Genomic DNA, 26,818 nt, shown 5'->3' on the forward strand with positions numbered 1-26,818 from the left:
TTGTGAGCTACATTGGCTTATCTTTACAGTAGCTGCCCTAGGTGTACCAGTGAATAATGAGAGGTTGCGAGCTACATTGACTTACCTTTACAGTAGGTGATCTAAGTGTACCAGTGAATAATGAGAGGTTGGGAGCTACATTGGCTCACATTTACAGTAGGTGATCTAGGTGTACCAGAGAATAATGAGAGGTTGCGAGCTACATTGGCTTACCTTTACAGTAGGTGATCTAAGTGTACCAGTGAATAATGAGAGGCTGCGAGCTACATTGGCTTACATTTACAGTAGGTGATCTAAGTGTACCAGTGAATAATGAGAGGTTGCAAGCTACATTGGCTTACCTTTACAGTAGGTGATCTAGGTGTACCAGTGAATAATGAGAGGTTGCTAGCTACATTGGCTTACCTTTACAGTAGGTGATCTAGGTGTACCAGTGAATAATGAGAGGTTGCGAGCTACATTGGCTTACCTTTACAGTAGGTGATCTAGGTGTACCAGTGAATAATGAGAGGTTGCAAGCTACATTGGCTTACATTTACAGTAGGTGATCTAAGTGTACCAGTGAATAATGAGAGGTTGCAAGCTACATTGGCTTACCTTTACATTAGGTGATCTAGGTGTACCAGTGAATAATGAGAGGTTGCTAGCTACATTGGCTTACCTTTACAGTAGGTGATCTAGGTGTACCAGTGAATAATGAGAGGTTGCAAGCTACATTGGCTTACCTTTACAGTATGTGATCTAGGTGTACCAGTGAAAAATGAGAGGTTGCAAGCTACATTGACTTACCTTCACATTAGGTGATCTAGGTGTACCAGTAAATAATGAGAGGTTGCGAGCTACATTGACTTACATTTACAGTAGGTGATCTAAGTGTACCAGTGAATAATGAGAGGTTGCGAGCTACATTGCCTTACCTTTACAGCAGGTGATCTAAGTGTACCAGTGAATAATGAGAGGTTGCAAGCTACACTGACTCACCTTTACAGTAGGTGATATAGGTGTACCAGTGAATAATGAGACGTTGCTAACTACATAGGCTTCCCTTTACAGCAGCTGCCCTAGGTGTACCAGTGAAATATTGAGAGGTTGCGAGCTACATTGGCTTACCTTTACAGCAGGTGATATAAGAGTACCAGTGAATAATGAGAGGTTGCTAGCTTCACTGACTTACCTTTACAGTAGGTGATCTAGGTGTACCAGTGAATAATGAGAGGTTGCTAACTACATAGGCTTACCTTTACAGTAGCTGCCCTAGGTGTACCAGTGAATAATGAGGCTGCAAGCTACATTGGCTTACCTTTTTTCGTTTCGTTTTGGTTTTAACGCCGTTTTTCAACAGTATTTCAGTCATGTAACGGCGGGCAGTTAACCTAACCAGTGTTCCTGGATTCTGTACCAGTACACACCTGTTCTCCGCAAGTAACTGCCAACTTCCCCACATGGATTATCAGAGGTGGAGGACTAATGATTTCAGACACAATGTCGTTTATCAAATAGTCCGGAGAACATACGCCCCGCCCGAGGATCGAACTCGCGACCCCCCGATCCGTAGACCAACGCTCTTACCTACTGAGCTAAGCGGGCGGGCTGGCTTACCTTTACAGTAGGTGATCTAGGTGTACCAGTGAATAATGAGAGATTGCTAGCTACATTGACTTACTTTTACAGTAGGTGATCTAGGTGTACCAGTGAATAATGAGAGGTTGCTAGCTACATTGGCTTACCTTTACAGTAGCTGCCCTAGGTGTACCAGTGAATAATGAGAGGTTGTAGCTACATTGGCTTACCTTTACAGTAGTGCCCAGGTGTACCAGTGAATAATGAGGCTGGCAAGCTACATTGCTTACCTTTTTCGTTTCGTTTTGGTTTACGCCGTTTTAATAGTATTTCAGTCATGTAACGGCGGCAGTTACCTAACAGTGTTCCTGGATTCTGTACCAGTACACACCTGTTTCCGCAAGTAAACTGCCATACTTCCCACATGGATTATCAGAGGTGGAGGACTAATGATTTCAGACTACAATGTCGTTGTATCAAATAGTCCGGAAACATGACGCCGCCGAGGATCGAACTCGCGACCCCCCCATCCGTAGATCACGTCTTACCTACGTGACTAAGCGGGTGGGCTGGCTTACCTTTACAGTAGGTGATCTAGGTGTACCAGTGAATAATGAGAGGTTGCTAGCTACATTGACTTACTTTTACAGTAGGTGATCTAGGTGTACCAGTGAATAATGAGAGGTTGCTAGCTACATTGGCTTACCTTTACAGTAGCTGCCCTAGGTGTACCAGTGAATAATGAGAGGTTGCTAGCTACATTGGCTTACCTTTACAGCAGCTGCCCTAGGTGTACCAGTGAATAATGAGAGGTTGCGAGCTACATTGGCTTACCTTTACAGCAGCTGCCCTAGGTGTACCAGTGAATAATGAGAGGTTGCTAGCTACATTGGCTTACCTTTACAGCAGCTGCCCTAGGTGTACCAGTGAATAATGAGAGGTTGCGAGCTACATTGGCTTACCTTTACAGTAGGTGATCTAGGTGTACCAGTGAATAATGAGAGGTTGTGAGCTACATTGGCTTACCTTTACAGTAGGTGATCTAGGTGTACCAGTGAATAATGAGAGGTTGCTAGCTACATTGGCTTACCTTTACGTAGCTGCCCTAGGTGTACCATGAAGCTAACTCGAAACGTCCTCCTCACATAGTAGTCACATTTATTTTACAAACACTGTAGATAACATAGTTGATTCAACAAATCAGTGTTAGGATGTTGATTGAAAAATATTTGATCTTAGATAATATGACTGTCATAGTGACATACTCTGGAAAAGATGAAGTTGAAATAGGACACACACACAATTGTACTTGCTAACTCATCAATGCTGTTTAACTTCAAGGTCAACAAGACTTAGTGCCAAAAACTGCCAAGAGTATGACCTAAAAGATCTAGTCTATACCTTACGGTCTTATTAAGGTTTAAATGTTAATTACATAACTTGCTTTGAAAGGACTACATTTTCTCATTTATATAGGTGCAATTTTACTGTTTCTGAGAGACAACCTGTTAACAAGACTGTGTTTGTCATTTCCCACAGGTACTAACAAAAGGTTTTACTGTTCTTGTAATACAAACAATGACAATGTAGTAATGACCTACATTTCACAAATATTCTCAAATGTACACTATAATCACTTCTATAGATGTACCTCAAGATCAATCTCACTCTTCCTCATTTCCTGTCTGTTATTCAGTATCAAAGCAAGAATGTATTCTTAGATGAATCATCTATTTTATTCAGCTATTTATAAGAGGTGAATCATTTGTGTGTTTATACCAATTTTATGACATTTATACCATGACGAATTTGACACAGAGCTAATAAAAATCACTGTTACAGAAATTGCACAGTGCAGTTCAATATATAGAAAAGTATGGACACAAAATAACTGATTAATGTTGAATAGTAAAGTGCAAATAAAACGTTAGCTACTACCTATAAGTTTCACACAATGGTAGCAGTTTGATGAGTAGAACCTATTTGTATACCAGTGACAAAAAGCTACTAGACATATAAAAATACAAAGGTGAAATCTACAAATTTAATGTTTTGGCCAACACATAAATATCAATATATTTTTTTTTGCAAACAAAATACTAGTCAGTGCACGATATGTCATGTTAGTGCACGTTACTCAAGTCTTTGCAAAATGCACAATACCAATCAGTGCACACTGTTAAAGCCAATGCATGATACCATCATACTCAAGTCAGTGCACACTACGTAAGTCAGTGCATGCTACTCATGTCAGTACATACTACTAAAGTCAGTGAACACTGCTCAAGTCAGTGCACACTTCTCTAGCTTGTGCACACTACTGAAGACAGTGCACACTTCTCTAGCAAGTGCATACTACTCAAGTCAGTATACACTACTCAAGTCAGTGCACACTACCAAAGTCAGTGCACAATACTGAAGTCAGTGTACACTGCTCAAGTCAGTGCACACTACTAAAGTCAGTGCACACTACCCAAGTTAGTACACACTGGTGAAGTCAGTGAACACTAATAATGTCAGTGCACATTTCTCTAGTCAGTGCACACTACTCAAGTCAGTACACAGTCAGTGCATAATGCTCAAGTACATGTCTGTAACTCAAGTCAGTGCATAACGCTCTAGTCAGTGCACACTACTTAAGTCAGTATACACTACTTAAGTCAAGTGCACACTTCTCTAGTCAGTGCACACTACTTTAGTCAGTGCATTGCACACTACTGAAGTCAGTGCACACTATCACTTAAGAGCACAATACTCTAGTTTTTGAGTCTATGGAAGATATGAAGTTTACACACAATACTAAATTCAGTGTACAATACTCAAGTCAGTGCATGATACTCAAGTCAGTAGAAGACACTAGAATCAGTGCATTATCCTCAAGTAATTGCACTGTCAGTGTGTTTTACTCAAGTCAGTGCATAATGCTAAAGTCAGTGTCTGTTACTCAAGTCAGTGTCTGTAATTCAAGTCAGTGCATAATGCTAAAGTCAGTGTCTGTAACTCAAGTCAGTGTCTAACTCAAGTCAGTGTATAATGCTATAGTCAGTGTCTGTAACTCAAGTCAGTGCATAATGCTTAAGTCAATGTCTGTAACTCAAGTCAGTGTCTAACTCAAGTCAGTGTATAATGCTATAGTCAGTATCTGTAACTCAAGTCAATGCATAATGCTAAAGTCATTTATTTATTTATTTGGGTTTTACGGTGCACCAACACAGTATAGGTTATATGGCACCAAACAGGACTACAAATTTTGTTTCCACATCTCATTTACATCAAACAAGAGGGCCATGAAGGCCCTGTATCGCTCACCTGACCTATTGACCTAAAGATCATCAAGATTAACATTCTGACCAAGTTTCATCAAGATATGTTCATAAATGTGGCCTCTACAGTGTTAACTAGCTTTTCTTTTGATTTGACCCCGTGACCTAGTTTTTGACCCAACATGACCCAGATTTGAACTTGACCTAAAGATCATCAAGTTTAACATTCTAAGTTTCATGAAGTTACAGTCATAAATGTGGCCTCTAGAGTGTTAACAAGCTTTTCCTTTGATTTGCCCCCATGACCTAATTCTTGACCCAACATGACCCAGATTCAAACCTGACCTAAAGATCATCAAGTTTAATATTCTGACTAAGTTTCATGAAGATATAGTCATAAATGTGGCCTCTACAGTGTTAACAAGCTTTTCCTTTGATTTAACCTAGTGACCTAGTTTTTGACCGAAGCTGACCCAGGTTTAAATTTGACCTAAAGAGCATCAAGATAAACATTCTGACCAAGTTTCTTTAAGATATGGTCATAAATGTGGCCTCTACAGTGTTAACTAGCTTTTCCTTTGATTTGACCAGGTGACCTAGTTTTTAATCCTACATGACCCAGATTCAAACTGGACCTTAAGATCATCAATATTAACATTCTGACCAAGTTTCATGAAGATATAGTCATAAATGCGGCCTCTACAGTGTTAACAAGCTTTTCCTTTGATTTGACCTGGTGACCTAGTTTTTGACCCCAGATGACCCAATATCGAACTCATCCAAGATTTTATGGAGGGTAATATTCTGACCAAGTTTCATTAAGAATGGGCCAAAAATGTGACCTCTAGAGTGTTAACAAGCTTTTCCTTTGATCTGACCTGGTGACCTAGTTTTTGACCCCAGATGACCGAATATCGAACTCGTCCAAGACTTTATGGAGGGTAACATTCTGGCCAAGTTTCATTAAGATTGGGTCAAAATTGTGACCTCTAGAGTGTTAACAAGCTTTTCCTTTGATTTGACCTGGTGACCTAGTTTTTGAACCCAGATGACCCAATATCGAACTCGTCCAAGATTTTATGGAGGGTAACATTCTGACCAAGTTTCATTAAGATTGGGCCAAAAATGTGACCTCTAGAGTGTTAACAGTCAAATTGTTGACGACGGACGGACGGACGGACGGACGGACGACGGACGACGCCGGACACAGGGTGATCACTAAAGCTCACCTTTGAGCACTTTGTGCTCAGGTGAGCTAAAAATGTTTAAGTCAGTAACTCAAGTCAGTGTATAATGCTATAGTCAGTGTCTGTAACTCAAGTCAGTGCATAATGCTCAAGTTCATGTCTGTAACTCAAGTCAGTGCATAATGCTCAAGTTCATGTCTGTAATTCAAGTCAGTGCATAATGCTAAGTTCATGTCTGTAACTAAAGTCAGTGCATAATGTTTCAGTCAGTGTCTGTAACTCAGTTCAATGCATGCTAAAGTCAGTGCCTGTAACTCAAGTCAATGTATAATGGTAAAGTCAGTGTCTGTAACTCAAGTCAATGCATAATGCTCAATTTTATGTCTGTAACTCAAGTCAGTGCATAATGCTAATGTCAGAGTCTGTAACTCAAGTCAGTGCATGCTAAAGTCAGTGTCTGTAACTCAAGTCAGTGCATAATGCTCAAGTTCATGTCTGTAACTCAAGTCAGTGCATAATGCTAAAGTCAGTGTCTGTAATTCAATTCAGTACATGCTAAAGTCAGTATCTGTAACTCAAATCAGTGCATTATGCTAAAGTCAGTGTCTGTAACTCAACTCAATGCATAATGCTAATGTCAGTGTCTGTTACTCAAGTCAGTGTATGCTAAAGTCAGTGTGTGTAACTCAAGTCAGTGCATAATGCTCAAGTTCATGTTTGTAACTCAAGTCAATGCATTATGCTAAAATCAGTGTTTGTAACTCAAGTCAATGCATAATGCTAAAGTCAGTGTCTGTAACTCAAGTCAGTGCATAATGCTAAAGTCAGTATCAGTTACTCAAGTCAGTGCATAATGCTAAAGTTCATATCTGTAACTCAAGTCAGTGTATAATGCTAATGTCAGTGTCTGTAACTCAAGTCAGTGCATAATGCTCAAGTTCATGTTTGTAACTAAAGTCAGTGCATTATGCTCAAGTCAATGTCTGTAACTCAAGTCAGTGTCTAACTCAAGTCAGTGCATAATGCTAAAGTCAGTGTCTGTAACTTAAGTCAGTGCATAATGCTCAAGTTCATGTCTGTAACTCAAGTCAGTGCATAATGCTAAAGTCAGTGTATTTAACTTAAGGCAGTGCATAATACTCAAGTCTGTGTTCAATACCAAGTAGGTAAGTAAACTTCAAGATTTTGTTTCACCACAGAAATATAAGCAAACAAAGTTATCTTTACGGTTTAGCCATTTATTTTCTATCAAACACTGACATGCTGTAAGGTTATTTCAACTTTATTACAGTGCTTTTACTGCCAGTATACAGAATAATACATGGAAAAATAACACAGGAAAATTGAATTAAAACCAACAATAGTAACCTTATAGCAATTCTGATTTCTGATATTTCCGATGAATGCTCAATATGCCTAATGAAATTACTTTATCTTTGACGGCAATCTCTGGAGTATAGTCCAAGTAATTGAATTTCTCAATCACAGTCAGATTTATATATCAGCATCAGCAACATATATTGACTGATAAGCATGGTGATTTGTGAATGTAACACAATTAATCAATTTAAGCCATTAGGAAGTGTTCACATGCTGTATGTCATCTGAGATGAATAATAAACTTTTGTTGCTTTTAATTGATAGGAACATGCTTCCAGAAGTTCGGTTAATTACCCATTGCCTGCTCAAAGCCAATACTTTATAACAAACATAGTTTTTAGTCATATGAAAACAATTCCAGCACAAGTTGGTTTGAAGTGTGATATCTTATTTCTAATAATTTGAGCTGATATTTTCATTGCTAAAGCGAAATAATGTTCAGACCATGCATACATAAAGTGTTGTCTTATTTCTGAAGGACAACCCAAGACACAGGATGACACACTTCATACTGAAGCCAGTGAAGCACTGATAATGTCTCTGTATAAGACATAACAATTTGTTTCATAAATAGTCTTGTGGGACAAATAACAACATTGCCTGTAAAACCCATCAATTTTAATGTTGTCTTGATGACAAGAAGAAATTCTGAAATACTGTTTTTACATGATTTGTCATAAACAAGAGGTTCATGATGACCCTGGATCGCTCACCTGAGTAATATGAGCTACATGTTTCAAATGTCAAACTGATGCTAAAATATTAAAAAAGTAGATCAGTAGGTCACATTCATGGTCACTGAAAGTCAGTTTTAAGATCGGTGTGCAAAACTTGTCATCCAAATTTCAAGGCTCTATCTTAAAAAAACAAAAAAGTAGGTCAGTAGGTCAAGGTCAAAGTCAAGTGACCCCTAATTACTTAGGGTCATCAGGTAATTATAATAAAAGTCTAGGAAATATGATCAGTAATTTTTTAAGTATTTTTTCCTATATAACACATATAATAAGTGACCCCCGGGGCAGGGCTTCTTTTCACCCCAGGGGCATAATTTGAACATTCTTGAAAAGAGAACCACTAGGCAATACTACATACCAAGTATCAAAGGCCTAGGCCTTGAACTTTCAGACAAGAAGATTTTTAAAAAAAAATTCCTATATAAGTCTATGTAAAACTTGGGACAAGAAGATTTTGTAAGTTTTTTTCCTATATAAGTCTATGTAAAACTGGGACCCCCGGGCCGGGGCCTCTTTTCACCCCTGGGTGATAATTCAAAAAATCTTGGCAGAGGACTGCCAGGTAAAGCTACATACCAAATATCAAAGGTCTAGGTCTTGTTGTTTAAGACAAGAAGATTTTTAAAGTTCTTTCCATACAGGTCTATGTAAAATTTGGGACTCCCGGAGCGGAGCCATATTTGAACCTAGGGGGATAATTTGAACAATCTTGGTAGAAGACCACTAGATGATGCTACATACCAAATATCAAAGCCCTAGGCCCTGTGGTTTTGGACAAGAAGATTTTCAAAGTTTTTCCCTATATAAATCTATGTAAACCATGTGACCCCCTCCAGGGCTGGGCCATATTTGACCCTAGGGGGATAATTTGAACAAACTTGGTAGAGGACCATTAGATGATGCCACATACCAAATATCAAAGCCCTAGCTACTGTGGTTTTGGACAAGAAGATTTTTTAAATTTTCCTTTCGGTTGCCATGGCAACCAGAAGTCTGTATGGAATTCATTTCTTTGACTAATTCTTAATGAGGATCAAGTAAGGAACATTCCTGTGAAGTTTCATCAAAATTGGACTGGTGGTTTAGGCTGGGAGGTGTTGACGGACGCCGCCAGACAATCACTGACCACAAAAGTTCACCCTTGAGCACTTTGTGCTCAGGTGAGCTAATAATTAATAGAATGAAGTTCTTAGGTTTAACAAGCATTTTCAAACAAGAGCCATCACTTTTAGTGACAAAAGCTCCCACGAAGCGTGCCCAAGAATGCTACAGTTGTCTGCACAAAATATGCCAGAATTGTTTAGGTATGAATCATTTTGTGACTTTGACCTTGACCCGAGCGTGACACACCTTCTCAATATGGTTAACATTTGTCTCAAATTATTTTCAAATCCCTTGATAAATGGCAGAGTTATGGACCAGACAAGAAACAGACCATGTTAACCTTTCACTTCTAAGTGTGACCTTGACCTTGGAGCTAGGGGTCTGAGTCTTGCGCATGACACTTCATGCATTCCAGTAGAACTGTTTGAAGAACTTTGGAAAAGGACCATCTAACAAACAATTGTGCCAAGTTTCATCAGGTTTTGATAAAATATTATTGGGAAAACTATGCCACTAAATAGACAAGGGAAGCCAAAATATCATATCATAGCTCAATTTGAGCACAGTGTACTCCACAGAGTTAATAAATTGATTAGTTACTTTCTTTCAAAACAAAATTTTGTATGTAACAAGAGCTCGTAGAACACAAAATGCCCCCCTTGATGCATTTAGTAATTGCACAAGGAACAAAAATTATTTGGTCATTGTACACAAAAGTTCTACTGTTCTGTCTCAATGTGACCTTGACCTTTGACCTTAAAATTAATAGGGTCATCTGCTGGTCATGATCAACCTCCCTATTAAGTTTAATGATCTTAGGCCCAAGCGTTCTCAAGTTATCGTCAGGAAACGGTTTAACTGTTCCAGTGCAATGTTACCTTGACCTTTGGCCTACTGACCTCAAAATCAATAGGGGTCATCTGTTGGTCATTACCAACCTCCCTATATTTAACTGTTCCGGGTCACTGTGACCTTGACTGTTGACATACTGACCTCAAAATGAACAGGGATCATTTACTGGTCATGATCAACCTCCCTATCAAGTTTCGTGATCCTAGCCCAAAGCGTTCTCAAGTTATTGTCTGGAAACGGTTTAACTGTTCCAGGTCACTGTGACATTGACCTTCGACATACTGATTTCAAAATCAATAGGGATCATCTGCTGGTTATGATGTACCTCCCTATCAACTTTCATGATCCTAGGCCAAAGCATTCTCGAGTTATCATCCAGAAACCGTTTAACTGTTCCGGGTCTTTGTACCTTGACCTTTGACCTACTGAACTCAAAATCAATAGGGGTCATTTGCTGGTCATGACCAACCTCCCTATTCAACTTAATGATCCTAGGCCCAAGCGTTCTTGAGTTATCATCCAGAAACCGTTCAACTGTTCCGGGTCACTGTGACCTTGACCTTTGACCTACTGATCTCAAAATCAATAGGGGTCATCTGCTGGTTATGACCAGCCTCCCTATTAACTTTCATGATCCTAGGCCCAAGCGTTCTTGAGTTATCATCCAGAAACGGACTGGTCTACATACAGACCAACCAAATGGCCTACCGGCTGTCATCTGCAAAACAATATACCCCTCCTTCTTCGAAGGGGGACATAACTAGTGTACATTTTTACTGAAATTTAGTACTTACATCTACTTCTCCTTGATCTATGACATAGAAATTGTCACCTTCATCACCTGAAAATACACATGTAAAATTATGTGTCACTTTTGTCTCAAAACATGTTTCCATGTATAACAGAAACATATCAAAAGTTAGCTTTACATCACACCTCACCAAAATAGATCATCAGTCAATTACCAAAAATAAAAAAGACACACAATTTCTTTGCTGAAATGAAAGCTTTGTACAACTTATAATTCAGAATGCCAGGCATGCTTCCAAATGAACATTAAAAGCAACCTAAATGACATGGGAGCGGATCATTATTTTGTGAGAATGAAATAAAAAAAAAACATGAAACGCATGGATAGTGTTAAAGAACGCTATTTAAACATATTATATATGCGAGTGTTTCACAATCGAGTAAATATACTGCCTTGAACTTACTTTTTTGTCTTACTTTATTCACAGTAATTTACAAGTGGTAAGATTTTCTCTTCACTGACAATACCTTATTTAACAGAATGCTTGTAAAATTCACTGACAGTAACAATTCAACAGACAGAAAAACTGTGCAATACTGTTTGTGTGATGGGTTTGTGTGACGGAATACAATTAACTTTTCTAGTAACGATTTTGCTTCAGTGTGGTGTCTGAAACTATACTTCAATATATCTGGTCTGACATATTTCTGTACTAATAAGCACTTTATTGGTTTTAAGGCAGAAGTTAAATCAATACTTGGAACAGCTAACAGACACACCTTTTCCTCAAAACTCCGGAAACTATATGGCCCAACAAGCTACACATAGCTGAATAAGTTTGACAGCCAGGTTATGAAGTTGATGATTTGACAAGAGATACATCTGAAGCCACTGGTCCTCAGATCTATGTTTTGTGTGGGGAAGTTGTTTGTTACTTGTGAGGAATATTCACACTTGTGCTGAGTTTAAGAACACCACATAGGTAAAGATTTTGACAAAATCTGCAGTCCTTTTCCACTTACTGGCAAAAATGAGATTTTCAATGCGAGATTTAAAAAAAATAATTTCAAATCTAACTTCATTCATAAATTAATATTACATTCATTTCATGTTACTTAAAAGACTGGTAAGAGTTGTGAAATACTTGTAACTGAAATGAAAGTTTTACAGCAAACAACGCTCTCACAGGTGATTTATTCGTATTTTTCTAGATAATATAACTTGTGCATTTTTTTTCAATTATATGTCTTTGCGATAACGTCAACAGTTTTTTTTTCTAACATGGCAATCAAATATTAAAACAAGAATGTCACAGAAACAGTTCCAGAAAAATAGTAATCTAATGTATTGAAGCATTTATCCCTCTCTCAGTTATTCTAAAGAAGTTAAAATCTCCCAAAACAACAATTAACTTTTCTAATTTCATACTAGAAATCTTGATCCTGGATTACTCCACAATCTTTACTAACAATTCTGAGATTTTTTCCAAACAATATGACTGCTGTTGCTCCAGAAGCTTCTCAACCTCTTTACCAGTTTCTGTATCAATCAAATTAGCATAAAACTGCAATAAAATGTTATGCATTAAACTGTTGCTCCCAAGTAGTGTTTTAACACTTGTTAACAAGGAGATCATGTGCTGTTAAAACACCTTTTATAAAATGTGTGCACTAAATGAAAAATGTTAACGTATTATGGCCTTATATTGCAGCATTTTAAAGTTCTTTTTTGCCAGACTAGGGCTATTAAATGCCTGTTGTTTTACAGCATCTGCATTGTTGTGCCTATACATTAATGAGCTTCAACATCATCTGATCTCGACTTTCAATGCCGTCTTTATATATATATATATATATATATATATCACTGAAAATTGTATGTCCTCACTCTGAAGCTTAATTACAAACTTGCATGAACTAGAGAATCTAAGTCAATTCTTAATTAGTGAACATTCCTCAGGAAGGATAACAACATCTTTAATCAACTTGTTAAAAAAAGATGTCATCATGTGTCAAGCATCAGCATCTAGAAAAAAAGTGGTCCATATCATAATGATAACCTGGAAATATTGTTGAATATGAAGTGACAATGTGAGGATCACACTCATAGTGCTGGGGGAAAAACACGTCAATCAGTTGTTTATTTCACATTGATTTTCTGTTATTATCTTGTCTCCTCCAAGCTATACTTACGGTGCTCTATCGTACCTATGGTATTGTACAGAGTATCAAAACATAAAATAAGCATTGCCAGCAAGTAGCCTGGTATTATACAGAAATGGCATCATGGTAATTATACAGTTGGCATGTGAGGAAATTGCACTGCAGATCTTGGCATACAGAACAATCATTTGGAGATAACACAACTTGATTTGTTGATACTATTGTTATCAACAGACCAAGAAGAAAATATCATAAATAGTTGGCTCTACATTTTGCTTTTTGTAATAGTCATACAAATACCTTATTATTTACTGTTTCTTAAAAATTGCTATACTTCACTGACAAAATTTATTATTAATACATGGCATAAAATCTTTCCAAACTTCTATTTCCTAAAGCTGCGTGCCTCCAGATTAATGTCAATTTTAAGGAAATTTAGAAAATACTTCCTTAAGATGGTGTTGCGGGAAAAGTTTTATGTGATTCTTCCTGTTTTAGAAACTTTTATCAACAAAAACATTCTTTTAATTAAAACAAGAGCTGTCCCTATTGGTGATAAGCCTACCCAAGAATGTTACAGTTGTCTGCGCAAAAAAATCACACATCATTTCGTGACCTTGACCTTGACATAAGAGATGTGGGTCGCAAGTGTGACACACCTCAATATGGTTAACTTTTGTGTCAAACTATTTTCAAATACCTTGATAAATAGCTGAGTTATGGACCAGACAAGAAACACCACTGACTTCTAAGTGTGACCTTGACCTTGGAGCTAGGGGTCTGGGTCTTGTGCAAGACATGTCATCTCATCATAGGGAACATTTCTGCCAAGTAATTTTTAAATCCCTTCATCAACGGCAGAGTTAAGGACCGGAAACGAAACAAACCATGTAAACCTTTAACCTAAGTGAGACCTTGACCTTAGATAGGGGTTGGGATCTAACGCATGACAAGTCATCTCATTATGGGGAACATTAATATCTTTATGCCAAGTAATTACAAAATCCCTTGATGAATGGCAGAGTTATTGACAGAACACAGAACAGATCCTGTTAACCTTTGACCTTTAAGTGTGACCTTGACCTTGGAGCTAGGGGTCTGGGTCGTCTCATTATGGTGAACATTTAAGGCTAGTTATTTCAAAATCCCTTTATAGATGGAAGAGTTACAGCCCAGACAAGAATTTACAAGGATGCACGGATGGACAGTGCGATTTTAATATGCCCACCTTCGGGGCCATAAAAATATGTAGAAAACTCTCAGAAGCATGACTATAATATAATATAATGTTAGCTCCACGCCTGAAATTTGATATAACATAGAAGAAATGCAGCTGTTCTTTGTAATATCTATTCAAACAATACAGGTTTATCCTTTTCCTTATCTAAACCAATCTCTCTTTTTTTGAAATTCTGAAGTAAATCAGAGGGCATGTCTATTTTAAGTCAAAGTGAAAATGTGTTACAGCATGATAATTTAGTCTCTATGTATTTATATATCAACTGTCAAGCTACATCCCCTATAATACTTAAATTTCTTTCAAAACATCATAAAACAGGGCAAATGGAGAGGTCATATACTTTCCTTACTGCACTTATTTAATAAATAATAATATTTTGTTTTTACCACTGCTTTTATATTATGTTTTGAAGCTTCTTCTTAATAAACGTCCCACTGGAATTTTACTGGTGGTGTGTATATAAAAGCAATTAAAAAAAAAAGTTTGATAAAAATCTAAGTAACAGAAAGAAACTAAGACACAATGACAAATCTGTAGTTGAGATGTATTTGAGCCATGCCATGGGAAAACCAATATAGTGGCTTTGCAACCAGCATGGATCCAGACCAGCCTGCGCATCCGCGCAGTCTGGTCAGGATCCATGCTGTTCGCTAACAGTTTCTCTAATTGCAGTAAGCTTTAAAAGTGAACAGCATGGACCCTGACCACAAAGCATGGATGCACAGGCTGGTCTTGATCCATGCTGGTCGCAAACCCACTATGTTGGTTTTCTCATGGCACGGCTCATTTATAATAATATGAGAAGTTCTTGTCTGACCTTCCTTCAATCTCATATATTGCCTAAATTGCTCTCCAGCTGATAGGCAACATTGCTTTTTTCTCAACAATTACATCTAATAGTTCTCTAATTTGGCAGTATTTTCACCAAACCTTGTAATAAACTCTGTAGGGAAACTGTTAATGTTCATAAATGACAGAAGTAGGAAAGATCCCCCTGTCTCTCTATTTCCTATCCTCCTACACATAAACATCACAAAGTAAAACCCTACTTAAAATTTCCCTAGACTGTATGTAAATGTCATTTTAACAGAAAATATTTTCTTGGAAAATTTCTATTATATTAGGTGTATGTTTGTATGTTTGTTGTTGAGTTTGAGCTGTTTTTTAACACAGGTAATTGTAGGCAATGTTCCTGAATTCTGTATCAGTACTAACTAACTGCCAACATCTCCACATGAATCAGTGAGTTCAGACAGGATGTTTTCTATCAAAATTGTCACAGAGATACATAATCATGTCTCCCCCAGGGATCAAACTCATGGTCCCATGACAAGAAAGCTAATTTTTTCTCCTTAAGTGCGCTTTAGCAATACTTTCAGTGGACTAACAAAAATAGTTTGTTTGCACATAGTGGATTCTGACTATGTTTTTCCAAGCATTTGTACAGCAATATAAATGAAGCATTCAAAACTAAAGATAAAATTAGGTAAAACACATAATACATATACAAACAATTATATGTGCATTCATTTATATCTTTCGGGGAATATTTTCTGTGGTTGTGTCAATCCTTGAAATTACCCTACAAACAAATAAATTCCTAATTTATTTAACTTTCAAAATCATGCACCCTGGGTATAGCCATTTTGGATAAAACCATAAAATTTCAAGCCAACAAAATAAAAGGATTTCACAGTATACGGTTGACAATTTCTTTCTTTCTGAATTGTGATTTAACCTCTGTATTTAGTGCAAACTGACTGTTTAAGTGTAATAATTAATGAATGCTTTTGTCTTACTATAGAATGGATACAGACATATTTCACTTGTTCATTTATATTTTATTGAGTAGCATACATCAACCTTTTTGAATTCCTATATATGAATGTATTCCATATGCTATTGTGCTGGTACACAGACTGCTTTAGATATATATATATGTTTTCACCATACCTTTTCATTTAAAGGGATTAGTGAACGGATGACGTGTAAATGCTTGCTACATCATAGAAATGTTTCAGCATGTTGCCTCAATATTGCAAACATTTATGCCAAGTTTTCTACATTTTTATCATGATACAACCTTCACCTTGAACCAGCATGACAAGTTATCTGAAAATCTTTTAAGGGTATTAACAGATATGAAGTGGACATGAAAACCTATCTGAACTTTAGTCCAAGCTATGACCCTGAACTTGAATTGAAATGACTGAAAGATGCATGCAGCACCATCATCTCATAACGGCAGATCATATCCCTGCATGTTTCACCTTCGATAGCATAGACTTGCTAAAGGTGACCATGACTTAAGCAGGGTACTCACTTCACCAAATTCCAGCCTTTTTAGAAAGTCAAAATTGAAATGAATTGTACTGCAATATACAGGATAATTAGAATTTAACATGACTGAGCACAAACTATTTCCCATTGTTTGGGTTTGAAGTTGTCTGAAATCATTAAAATGAAATAATTCAAGTCATTTTGTTTTCTTCTCAAAGACAAATTCTCATTCATTATGCTAAACTGAATAGCCAATGACATCAATAATTCAATCCCTCTAGAACACAAGGACATAACACTTTGTTTTACAGATCTATAACCAATAAATCCTTGCAGAAGAGGTCAGTTTCTGTTCATTTGTGTTAGAGTTACTGCTGCTCTTGACAACATTGTGGTGAAGTAGGGCATTAAGTAAATCTATGTTCCGCAAAGTCTCCTATCCCTAGAAATGAAGCATCTCCTCCATGAAACTGTTCAGAGGGGTAGAACAATTGACAAACTGACACAACAACCAGACGTTTGCATCAGACATCAGGCTTGGATACTTGGATATCTAACTCTCTTGCTCAATGGGTCTAGTATTTTGTCTATGCGTAATGCATAAGATTTTATTTATGTTTTATGAACTGCACACATTCACAGCTGTCCTTCAGAAGGTCAAAATCACCCAGTCAAATGATATCTTGTAGGTTAGTTGCAAATTTACAGCTACTGCGCATCACTGATCAGAGCTGATACCCTATATGTACTTGACAACAAAAGTAACTGACACCACCAAATCTTAACTTAAAACCACTTTCAGGGTCAGTTGATAAAATCTTTGCCCAACTTTTACTATGAGAAAGATGAACTATTTTCCTAAATCAAAAGGATACCACCAGTCTAAGGTTAAATCTATCTAAAGCTGTGTTATAAATTTGTTACTTGCTCTGTAAAGGCAGTAGGAAGGCACTGGTTGAATACTGTAGGATCATAATACATTTCAGAATCAACATGACATACACATTATTGTATGACACAATTACCTACCCTGTTGTATGATAACCTCCCCTGCATGTCTGTGAACCGGAAACATGGCATCGAAAATATCACTGAAAACAAACAAGAAATATAAATTTTACAAGAAATGAAGAACATGGCATGAACTTACGGCACTCAGTCAGCATACTATAGAAGCAGAGCAGAGGGATATTATCAGTTTAAGGTAGTGGACCCGTAATGGGAATCAACATTTTCTGTTCAATCATGTATTCTCCATGTGCGATTGCGACATTCTCTGGTTGTTAAGGAAAAAAAACTTTTCTGTTACTGCCAAAAGGTGCTGAAATCACAGAGAAAACGCAATTGCTCTGAAATTACTGACTGTCCTTACGGGTAAACCACTTGTTATAAAATTAATGATATTCTAACATACATAACCTAGTTCATACAAATTGACAATTCTGTACTATTTCTAGAGCCAAATCAATTTACTAATCAGCAGGACAGAGAACATATTTCTCTATTATATTACAATCTATCAGATTGCTTTTCCCTGGTAACAAACCAGAACAACTGCAGCTCATTTTCAAGAAACAAATCTCGTTTACTTTCTTCAGACTAAAACATTTCATTTGAGAGTTGGAGACAATTTCAATTCTGAAACTCTATCCTGTGGGTATGTGAATGATGACTTCACATGCAGGCTTCAAATAAATGATCAACTCTGTGAATTGTGATTAGTACAGTCTTTTAGTCTTAAAGATTGAATTGTTTTCTGCTATTCTGGAGGACATTAAAAAATGATTTAGTTTAATATTTCCAGCTGCCTTGAATTTATGGAGATCTTACTGAAATTTTATCTTAAACTCTTCTCAATTCAATATATTCTATGACATTTGAGCTGGCTATTTTAAAAATCACAAATCACAATGTGTGGATTAGTCACTATAAGATACTACTTCTGACTATATGAGCCATGCCATGAGAAAACCAATATAGTGTGTTTGCGACCAGCATGGATCCAGACCAGCCTGGGTATCCGTGCAGTCTGGTCAGGATCCATGCTGTTCGCTAACAGTTTCTCTAATTGCAATAGGCTTTGAAAGTGAACAGCATGGATCCTGACCAGCCTACGCATCCGCGCAGTCTGGCCTGGATCCATGCTGGTCGCAAACGCACTATGTCGGTTTTTTCATGGTGCAACTCATATGGTAAGAAAAAACACTACCTTCTCTCTGTGTCATCTAAGTGGGAAAACAAGACATTTTTGGATATAGCTTTGGATAGAGCAGCCATCGTTTTGTAGTCTTTTGGAACAACCTGGAGATAAAAATACATCAGATATACAAATAACACACAATTATATAAGGTCAAAATAGTATCTCTAATACAGATTAAATGTTAATAAAATTATTTCTTCCTACGATGCCCAGAAATATTGCTAAAATTCAATTAGGAAGCAACAGTACATGTCACTGCTTTCAAGTATAGAATGTGCAACCTTAAAATTACTGTGGAATATTTTATCAATCTAAAACCCTCTTAAACAAATTACTTTGAAACACCATGTGGGCAGGCATTTCCAGACATTTAGGCAGTGTTCCTGAAAGCTCAAATGCCTGTTATGGCACGAAAAAGGCAGAGAAGTTTGTAGTTTCTTGCACCAGTGGAAAGCCCTAAGGGTTAATAAAACAAAATCTGAATTAACTCTTTCTAAATTATATTCTCCAAGAAAGGAAAAACAAAAACTGTCATCCGAAATTATATTTTATTCCCATAAAATTGCTTTTTTTTGCACTGAATTCATATGAACTGGCCATGGTCTATTAACTATATTAATTTATTAGATCTATTTTATCAACGTTAAAAAAAATATGTTATCAAAGTTAAAACAAAACAAGAGGTGTCACTAATGGTGACAAATGCCCCCGCAGCGCCTTGACCTTTGACCTGGTGACCTTGACCTTTGACCTGGTGACCCCAAAGTCAGTAGGGGTCGTGTACTCAATAAGTACTCTCAGCATGTGAAGTTTGAAGGTCCTGGGTGCAGTGGTTCGCGAGTAAAGTGCCTTCATGCAAAAAGTTAACGTCACCTTCAAGCAAAAAGTTAACGTTGTGAGGAACTAACGAACGGACGGACAGTTGACAATTAATATGCCTCCCTTCAGGGGCATAAAAATCAGCAGAGTAATGAAAACAATGCAACAGTAGTGAAGTTTACTGTTTTTCAACAGTAAATTTTCAGTTAATCTAACGAGTCAACAGTATTTTGTTAGAACAGTATTTCAGTTACTGTAATGAGTCAACAGTATTTCAGTTACTGTAATGAGTCAACAGTATTTCAGTTAATCTAACTAGAAGATGCTTTTGTAGAAAAGCTCATGTTTCCCCCAATGCATAGTAGGCAAGAAGTCAATCGGGGACAGAAGCGAAAGTCAATGAGACACTGATGGTTTGCTGCAATAGGGATCATCTAGTTGGTATGTCCAATGATCCCACTAAGTTTCAACATTCTGGGCCTAGTGGTTCTCAAGTTATGAATTGGAAATGGTTTTCCATGTTCTGGCCCCTGTGACCTTCACCTGATCGAGTGACCCCAAAATCAATAGGGGTCATCTACTCTGCATAAGTAGCTGACAAAACAGTACTAACCTTTTGTCAACAAGTAGCTGACAATACAGTACTGACCTTTAGTCAATAATTAGTAGCTGACAATACAGTACTAACCTTTTGTCAACAAGTAGCTGACAATACAGTACTGACCTTTTGTCAATGATCAGTAGCTGACAATACAGTACTGACCTTTTGTCAACAAGTAGCTGACAATACAGTACTTTTGTCAATAATTAGTAGCTGACAATACAGTACTGACCTTTTGTTAACAAGTAGCTGACAATACAGTACTGACCTTTTGTTAACAAGTAGCTGACAATACAGTACTGACCTTTTGTCAACAAGTAGCTGACAATACAGTACTGACCTTTTGTCAACAAGTAGCTGTCAACAAGTAGCTGACAAAACAGTACTAACCTTTTGTCAACAAGTAGCTGACAAAACAGTACTAACCTTTTGTCAACAAGTAGCTGACAAAACAGTACTAACCTTTTGTCAACAAGTAGCTGACAATACAGTACTGACGTTTTCTCCAAAGGAAGCTGGCAATTTTGACTTAATAACTAGCAAGTCTTAGGTAACCCTTCACTGGAGGATGAAATATAATGACTTCAAACACACTTGTCTTTTGTAAATTCATTCTGGAGAACATATAACATGCCCAGGAATCAAACTCACAACCCCTCCTCTTGAGCTTTTCCTACTGAACCAGGGGGTGAGGTTTACAATAATTGTTTCCTGGATTCTTCAATTATGTGATGATCATTATTATACACCTTGATGTATCAAATATTTTGATGAACACGGAAGAAAAATGTTTTTCAGGAAACACTGTTCCATTCATAATAATGTTTCAGACAAATGGTTCTTATATTATGCCCGAGGTTGAAAGACTCTAGGGACCTAGTTTGTATAGACATTTATCATAATATCAATTACACTGTGTCATCATCATTTTCATAACTTTTCATCATTGTATTTTATTTTATTACACATTTTTTGTTCAGACTACATAACTGATTGCTCAAAGGCTAAAGGGGAGGAGGAAAGTACCTTAGTTATCTGTGGTTTAGAGTGGCCCAAACATTGACCAGCTTATGAAGAGAACTTTCATTGAACTATGTACATGTATGTAGGTAGAACAAAAGAAGACTTTTAAATATCTATTTTTTATTTATCAAATCCTATTTAGTTTTATTTTCCTCCACTTTTTTTGAAACAAGAATCATATTTTATTTATCAAGTCTGACTCTGTTTTATTTCCCTCAAAAAGATTGCTGTTAACATTCTGTAACATATGCCTCCTGAAAATGTTTGACAGAATGAAATATAAAGTTAAGGTTTCGATGGAGGCCTTGAGAAACAAAAATCAAACAGCACCAAATCATAGAAAGAAAGAGTTGTTTGACATGAAAATTGAACAGCATGTAAAACATGTATATTACTTTACGAAACAAGTGTCAGTATACTGATATAAACATTGAATTCCGGAAAAGGGCTGCCAAAAGGGGCTCCACTTCCGGACAGTTAAACGCCTTTAAAAACTCACCATTTTCAAAGAACGGTTACACATGTTTGTTTTGATGCATTTGCAATAGCGTGCGAGTGGTGAAATTTCACGTAACAAGGTGGAACATAGTTTTCAGCAATTGTTTATCATTTTTTCTTTACAAATGGCATTCATTTTCAAAGGGAGACAACTTTTTCTCAAAAGTTACTTAAAATAATCCGAAAAAGTTGTTTCCCTTTGAAAATGAATGCCATTTGTATTTAAAATAATCGGGAACAGTTGTCTCCCTTTGTAAATGAATGCCATTTGTAAAGAAATAAAGATAAACAATTGCTGAAAACTGTGTTCCACGTTGTTATGCGAAATTTCACCACTCGCACGCTACTGCAAATGCATCAAAACAAACATGTGTAACTGTTCTTTGAAAATGGTGAGTTTTTAAAGGCGTTTAACTGTCCGGAAGTGGAGCCCCTTTAGGCAGCCCTTTTCCGGAATTCAATGTTTATATCAGTATACTGACACTTGTTTCGTAAAGTAATATACATGTTTTACATGCTGTTCAATTTTCATGTCAAACAACTCTTTCTTTCTATGATTTGGTGTTGTTTGAATTTTGTTTCTCAAGGCCTCCATCGAAACCTTAAGAAAGGGGCACACTTCAAAATAAAATTCTGACGTATGTGCAATTGATATGTGTGCATATGTGGTTTACTTCATGTTGATGACGGACACCAAGAGTTGAGTGCACAAGGTACAGAATGATGTACTATGGTTAAGTCTCCCTGAAGGCCCTGTGTATTTTACCTGACCTAAACCCTAACCCTAGTATCTAATTTGGCACAGATTTCATGAAGACATACATTTTGACCATGTTTTATGTAACTCAGAAAATGGTTTTCCATGTTCAGGCCCCTGTGTCCTTAACCTTTAAAAGCGTGACCGTAAAATCAATAGGGGTCATCTACTCTGCATGTCCAATCAACCTATGAAGTTTCAACATTCTGGATCAAGTGGTTCTCAAGTTATTGTTCTGAAATGGTTTTCCATGTTCAGGCCCCTATGACCTTGACATTTGATGGGGTGACCCCAAAAATAATATGGGTCGTCTACTTCATAAGCCCTGCAACCCTATGAAGTTTGAAGGTTCTACATCAAATGGTTCTCCAATTATTGATCTGAAATGAAGTGTGACGGACAAAAGGAAGGACGGACAGGGCAAAAACAATGTCTCCCCCATTGGTGGGGGATATATAAATATGGAGTGTTAACAAGGTCTTTCCATGATTTGACATGTTCTCAGAAGTGTTAACAAAGTTTTTTCTAGGATTTAACCTAATGTCCTAGATTTTAACCTCAGGTAACCTAGTTTGTCCTAGAATTCATAGAGCCAAATATTCTGACAAATTTTCATGAAGGGTTAACAAGGTTTTTAACAAGGCTTAAGTACATGAAGTACAGGTATAGCTGTAATATTTACAAGTCCAAACAAGAGTTATAACTCAAAAATTAACAACAAGATAATTATGCAAGTCCTGGTAATATGCACATTTCCACTTCATACTAGGGATGAATACCAAGTTTCATTTTAACTGGATGGAATCTATAGCTCTTTCCTGTGTGCATGAAGTAAGATCATTTTTAGGAATATGTGACTACTATTGGCGCTTTGTTTCTAATTTCTCTGAAATTACTAGCTTTACAAAGAAACATGCTCAGTACTTCTAAAAATATCAATAAAAGGAGATAATTGAAAAAAGTAATGGACCTTGTACAATGCACTTCATCTAAATGTTTTCTATCATCATATGCAACTTGCATAAACCCCCTACAAAAGTTTTACAGGTATGCATTGGACAAGAATATTCAGTAAAGCAAGATAACCCAAAAGTACAGAGGGCAGAGTTAAAGTTCTTCTATGTGACACATCATCTTGTAATGTTGATCACTGGGGCCAGTTTTTTTAATACAGCCATTAGGCCACTTATTTTTAATAAATTGGTTTACAAAACCGGCGAGTGTAATTTTCCGAAAAGTAGAAAAAAAAAAATAAAATTGCAATTTCACTTTTTTTTTAAAAACATATTTTCCCGACCGAACCGAATGTGGGACGAAACGAAAAAAAAAAAACGAATGTTTTTAAGTACGAATCGACATTTTTGACTAAATACACTATCTTGGACACATTATGCATACAAGGATAAAAGCCGAGGTATTGTAGACTGGTTTTCATATCGGTAACACCATTCATAAATTTCGATTAAAAACACGTAAAGCAGTCATCCATCATGGCAGCCCCCACGATGAGTGCGTGTTTTTTTAAGCTGACTTTTTGGGGTGCATCGTCTATTAAATCTGGACAAAGCAAGGTTTTTTTGCGTGCCGACATTAGCGAAAATAGGTACGGCTATCAGTCGGGTGATTCCCATATACCTAATCGTTCGGGGAATCACAGTAGCAGGACGAATAGTTGTGACATGACAAGACTGCATTAGACAGCATCACGCAGTTGCGGTGTTGCAGGATTTGGATACAAATATTTGTTCGTCGAAGTTCACACCCACAAGCAACAATGGTTATACACCATTAAAAATGTTTTTACTGAAAACCAACCAGGTACTGTATGTTAGTTCGCAAAGTCCCACAATTGTGTCTGAACCACAATGGCCGAGGATTGGTATGATGGTACTTTTATTTTACGACTATGCTCTGCAAGTTATAGCGTGCCAAGATTCAACCCTGCAACTCAATATTGAAGATTAGAATTATTTCTTCAGTCATAATTCCTACCGTCTCATTGCTTTAAACTGAACTTCAAATACATGTTTATGAGTCTATGTGGATGTGTACGCTAGGTGCTACCCTATCATAGCTTTGAACAACGGTGCATAGTATTTAAAATATAAACTGGAGTAATTCACTAAAGTATGACTGTACCCAATGCACTACATCTAAATGTTTCTATCACATAGCAATTGCATAAACCCTGACAAAAGTTTTACAGGTATGCTATGAACAGAATATCAGTAAAGCAAGATAACCAAAAGTCCATAAAGCAGGTTAATAGTTTCTAATTCTCTACTGACACACATTGTAATTGATCATTGGGCAGTTTTTTTAATACGCATTAGGCATTATTTTGGTAATTGTTTACAAGCAACAGGCGAGTGTAATTTCCGAAAAGTAGAAAAAAAAAAAATTGCATATATTGCACTTTTTTCTTAAAAACATATTCCGCCAACCATGTGGCGAAACGAAAAATAAACGATGTTTTAGTAGAATCGACTTTTGATAATACCTTCTTGACAATTATGATACAAGGATAAAGCCGAGGTATTGTAGACAGTGTTGTCATATCGGTAATAGATTCATAATTTCGATTAAAAAACACAAAGAGTCATCCATATGAGCCCACTGATAGTGGTGTTTTTTTAAGCTGACTTTTGGGCATCTATTAAATCTGGACAAGCAGGTTTTTTGCGTGCCGACATAGCGAAATATAGGTTACGGTATCAGCGGGTGTTCCCGACACTATGTTCGGAATCAAGTTGGCCAGGAGATAGTTGTGACTGCAAGATGCATAGACAGCGCACGCAGTTGCGGTGTGCAGGATTTGGATAAATATTTGTCGTCGAAGTTCAACACAACAACAGGTCCATAACATTACAAATGTTTTTACTGAAAAACCATACATGCCTGCACATTGTTGGTTCGAATCCACATATCTTGTGTCTTCGATCACAATGGTCGAGGGATGGAGAATGGTCACAGTTATTTACACTATGCTTGAAGTTATGTAGCAGTGCCAAAGATTCAACCCTGCAACATCAATATTGGAAGATTAGAATTATTTCTTCAGTCATAATTCCTACCCGTCTCATTGCTTCTAAACTAGAACTTCAAAATACATGTTTATGTAGTCTGAGTGATGTGTAGCTAAGGTGCTACCTATATACCTTGAACCAACGGTGGTAATTAAGAAAAATCTGGAGTTCTGCGAACAGTGTTTTCAGGCTTTAGGCCTTCTATACTATTACCACAATGTGTGCACACAAGAGTATAGATTTTTGTCAAACTTAGCAGACTATAAACTGTAAATACGTTATGATGTTCATATATTCGTTAACACATAGGAAGTTTTGAAGCATCACCTTTTGTCATGGCAGTGTGTTTGTTCACTGAAGTCATGTACATTTTTTTCATGGATTTCATGTAAATCCAAGAGCTGATCTGAAGTTAAATATTAATGTTGTGCAGGTATTTTTAAATGTTAAACCATCTTGGACATTCAATGATATTAAAATGTTGGTATGTTTGAATTTTTATAATAACAGGAATGACAAGTAAATGGAAAGGATATTTAATGTTTTATTTATTCCTCTGATTTAAGTCAATTAATACAGAAAATATTGGTTTTCACACGCATGGTGGGCAAAAGTCTTTTTTTTTTCTTTTTTTTTTTTTTTCGAGCTACCAGTGGACATTTTTCCAAAAAAATCTTGTAAACCAAAAAATAACAAGCAAAGTCGATGAATTGGTATCCCCCGCCGAAAGGGTTTGTGGTCAGGAATGGCAAAAAAATGTATCTGGCAAAAAGTTAAGGATGTTACTAAGAAGCAAATAATTTCATTTGTCAAAATCAATTTAACAGAAAATGAATGCTATTTTTTGGTTGGGGAAGCGGGGGCAGCGGGGGTGACTGGGTGAGGGTACAAAACATCGATTATTGATGTTGATTATAAATATTGATGGAAAATTAAAAATGAAAAAAAAAAAAAAAAAAAAAAAAAATGGCGGGGGGGGGGGGGGGGGGGGGGGGGATGACTTGGTGGAGGAGTGAGGTGGGGGAACAGTACAACTTTGCATGTTGATAAATATTCATGGAAGGTTTGAAAATAATAATAATAAAAAGGAAAGAATTTTTTTTTCTTTTTTGGGGGGGAGGGGGGGGGGGGGGGGGGAGGGGGTGTGACGAAGGCAAGGTAGTGACAGGTGTGGGTACACAACTTCACATGTTTACAATAAATGTTCATGGAAAAGAATGAAAGAAGTTTTATGAAATTCTACCAATTGGTTGGTTTGTTATGTACAAATCTGTAGATTTTCAAACAATTAAAGGGCAATAACTCTAAGGAAAATTGACCAATTGAAAAAAAAAATGACAGACATCATCGAAGTATGTTGGTTCATATTTATTTTAAGTT

General features: G+C 36.8%; 1 protein-coding gene across 1 annotated transcript in view; it reads right to left on the bottom strand.

Moving 5' to 3' along the window:
- The window catches only part of LOC123563651 (cAMP-dependent protein kinase regulatory subunit), a 63,844-nt gene that overhangs the window by 13,693 nt on the left and 23,333 nt on the right, over positions 1-26,818 (bottom strand). The window contains exons 3-5 of the mRNA XM_053525124.1: positions 18,723-18,814; positions 17,543-17,604; positions 10,871-10,921 (exon numbers count right to left, since the gene is read on the bottom strand). Of these exons, the coding sequence (XP_053381099.1) occupies positions 10,871-10,921; positions 17,543-17,604; positions 18,723-18,814 (205 nt within the window). The remainder of the gene's footprint in view (positions 1-10,870; positions 10,922-17,542; positions 17,605-18,722; positions 18,815-26,818) is intronic.

Source organism: Mercenaria mercenaria, chromosome 2 (assembly GCF_021730395.1).
Source record: "Mercenaria mercenaria strain notata chromosome 2, MADL_Memer_1, whole genome shotgun sequence".
Classification (NCBI taxonomy): domain Eukaryota; kingdom Metazoa; phylum Mollusca; class Bivalvia; order Venerida; family Veneridae; genus Mercenaria; species Mercenaria mercenaria.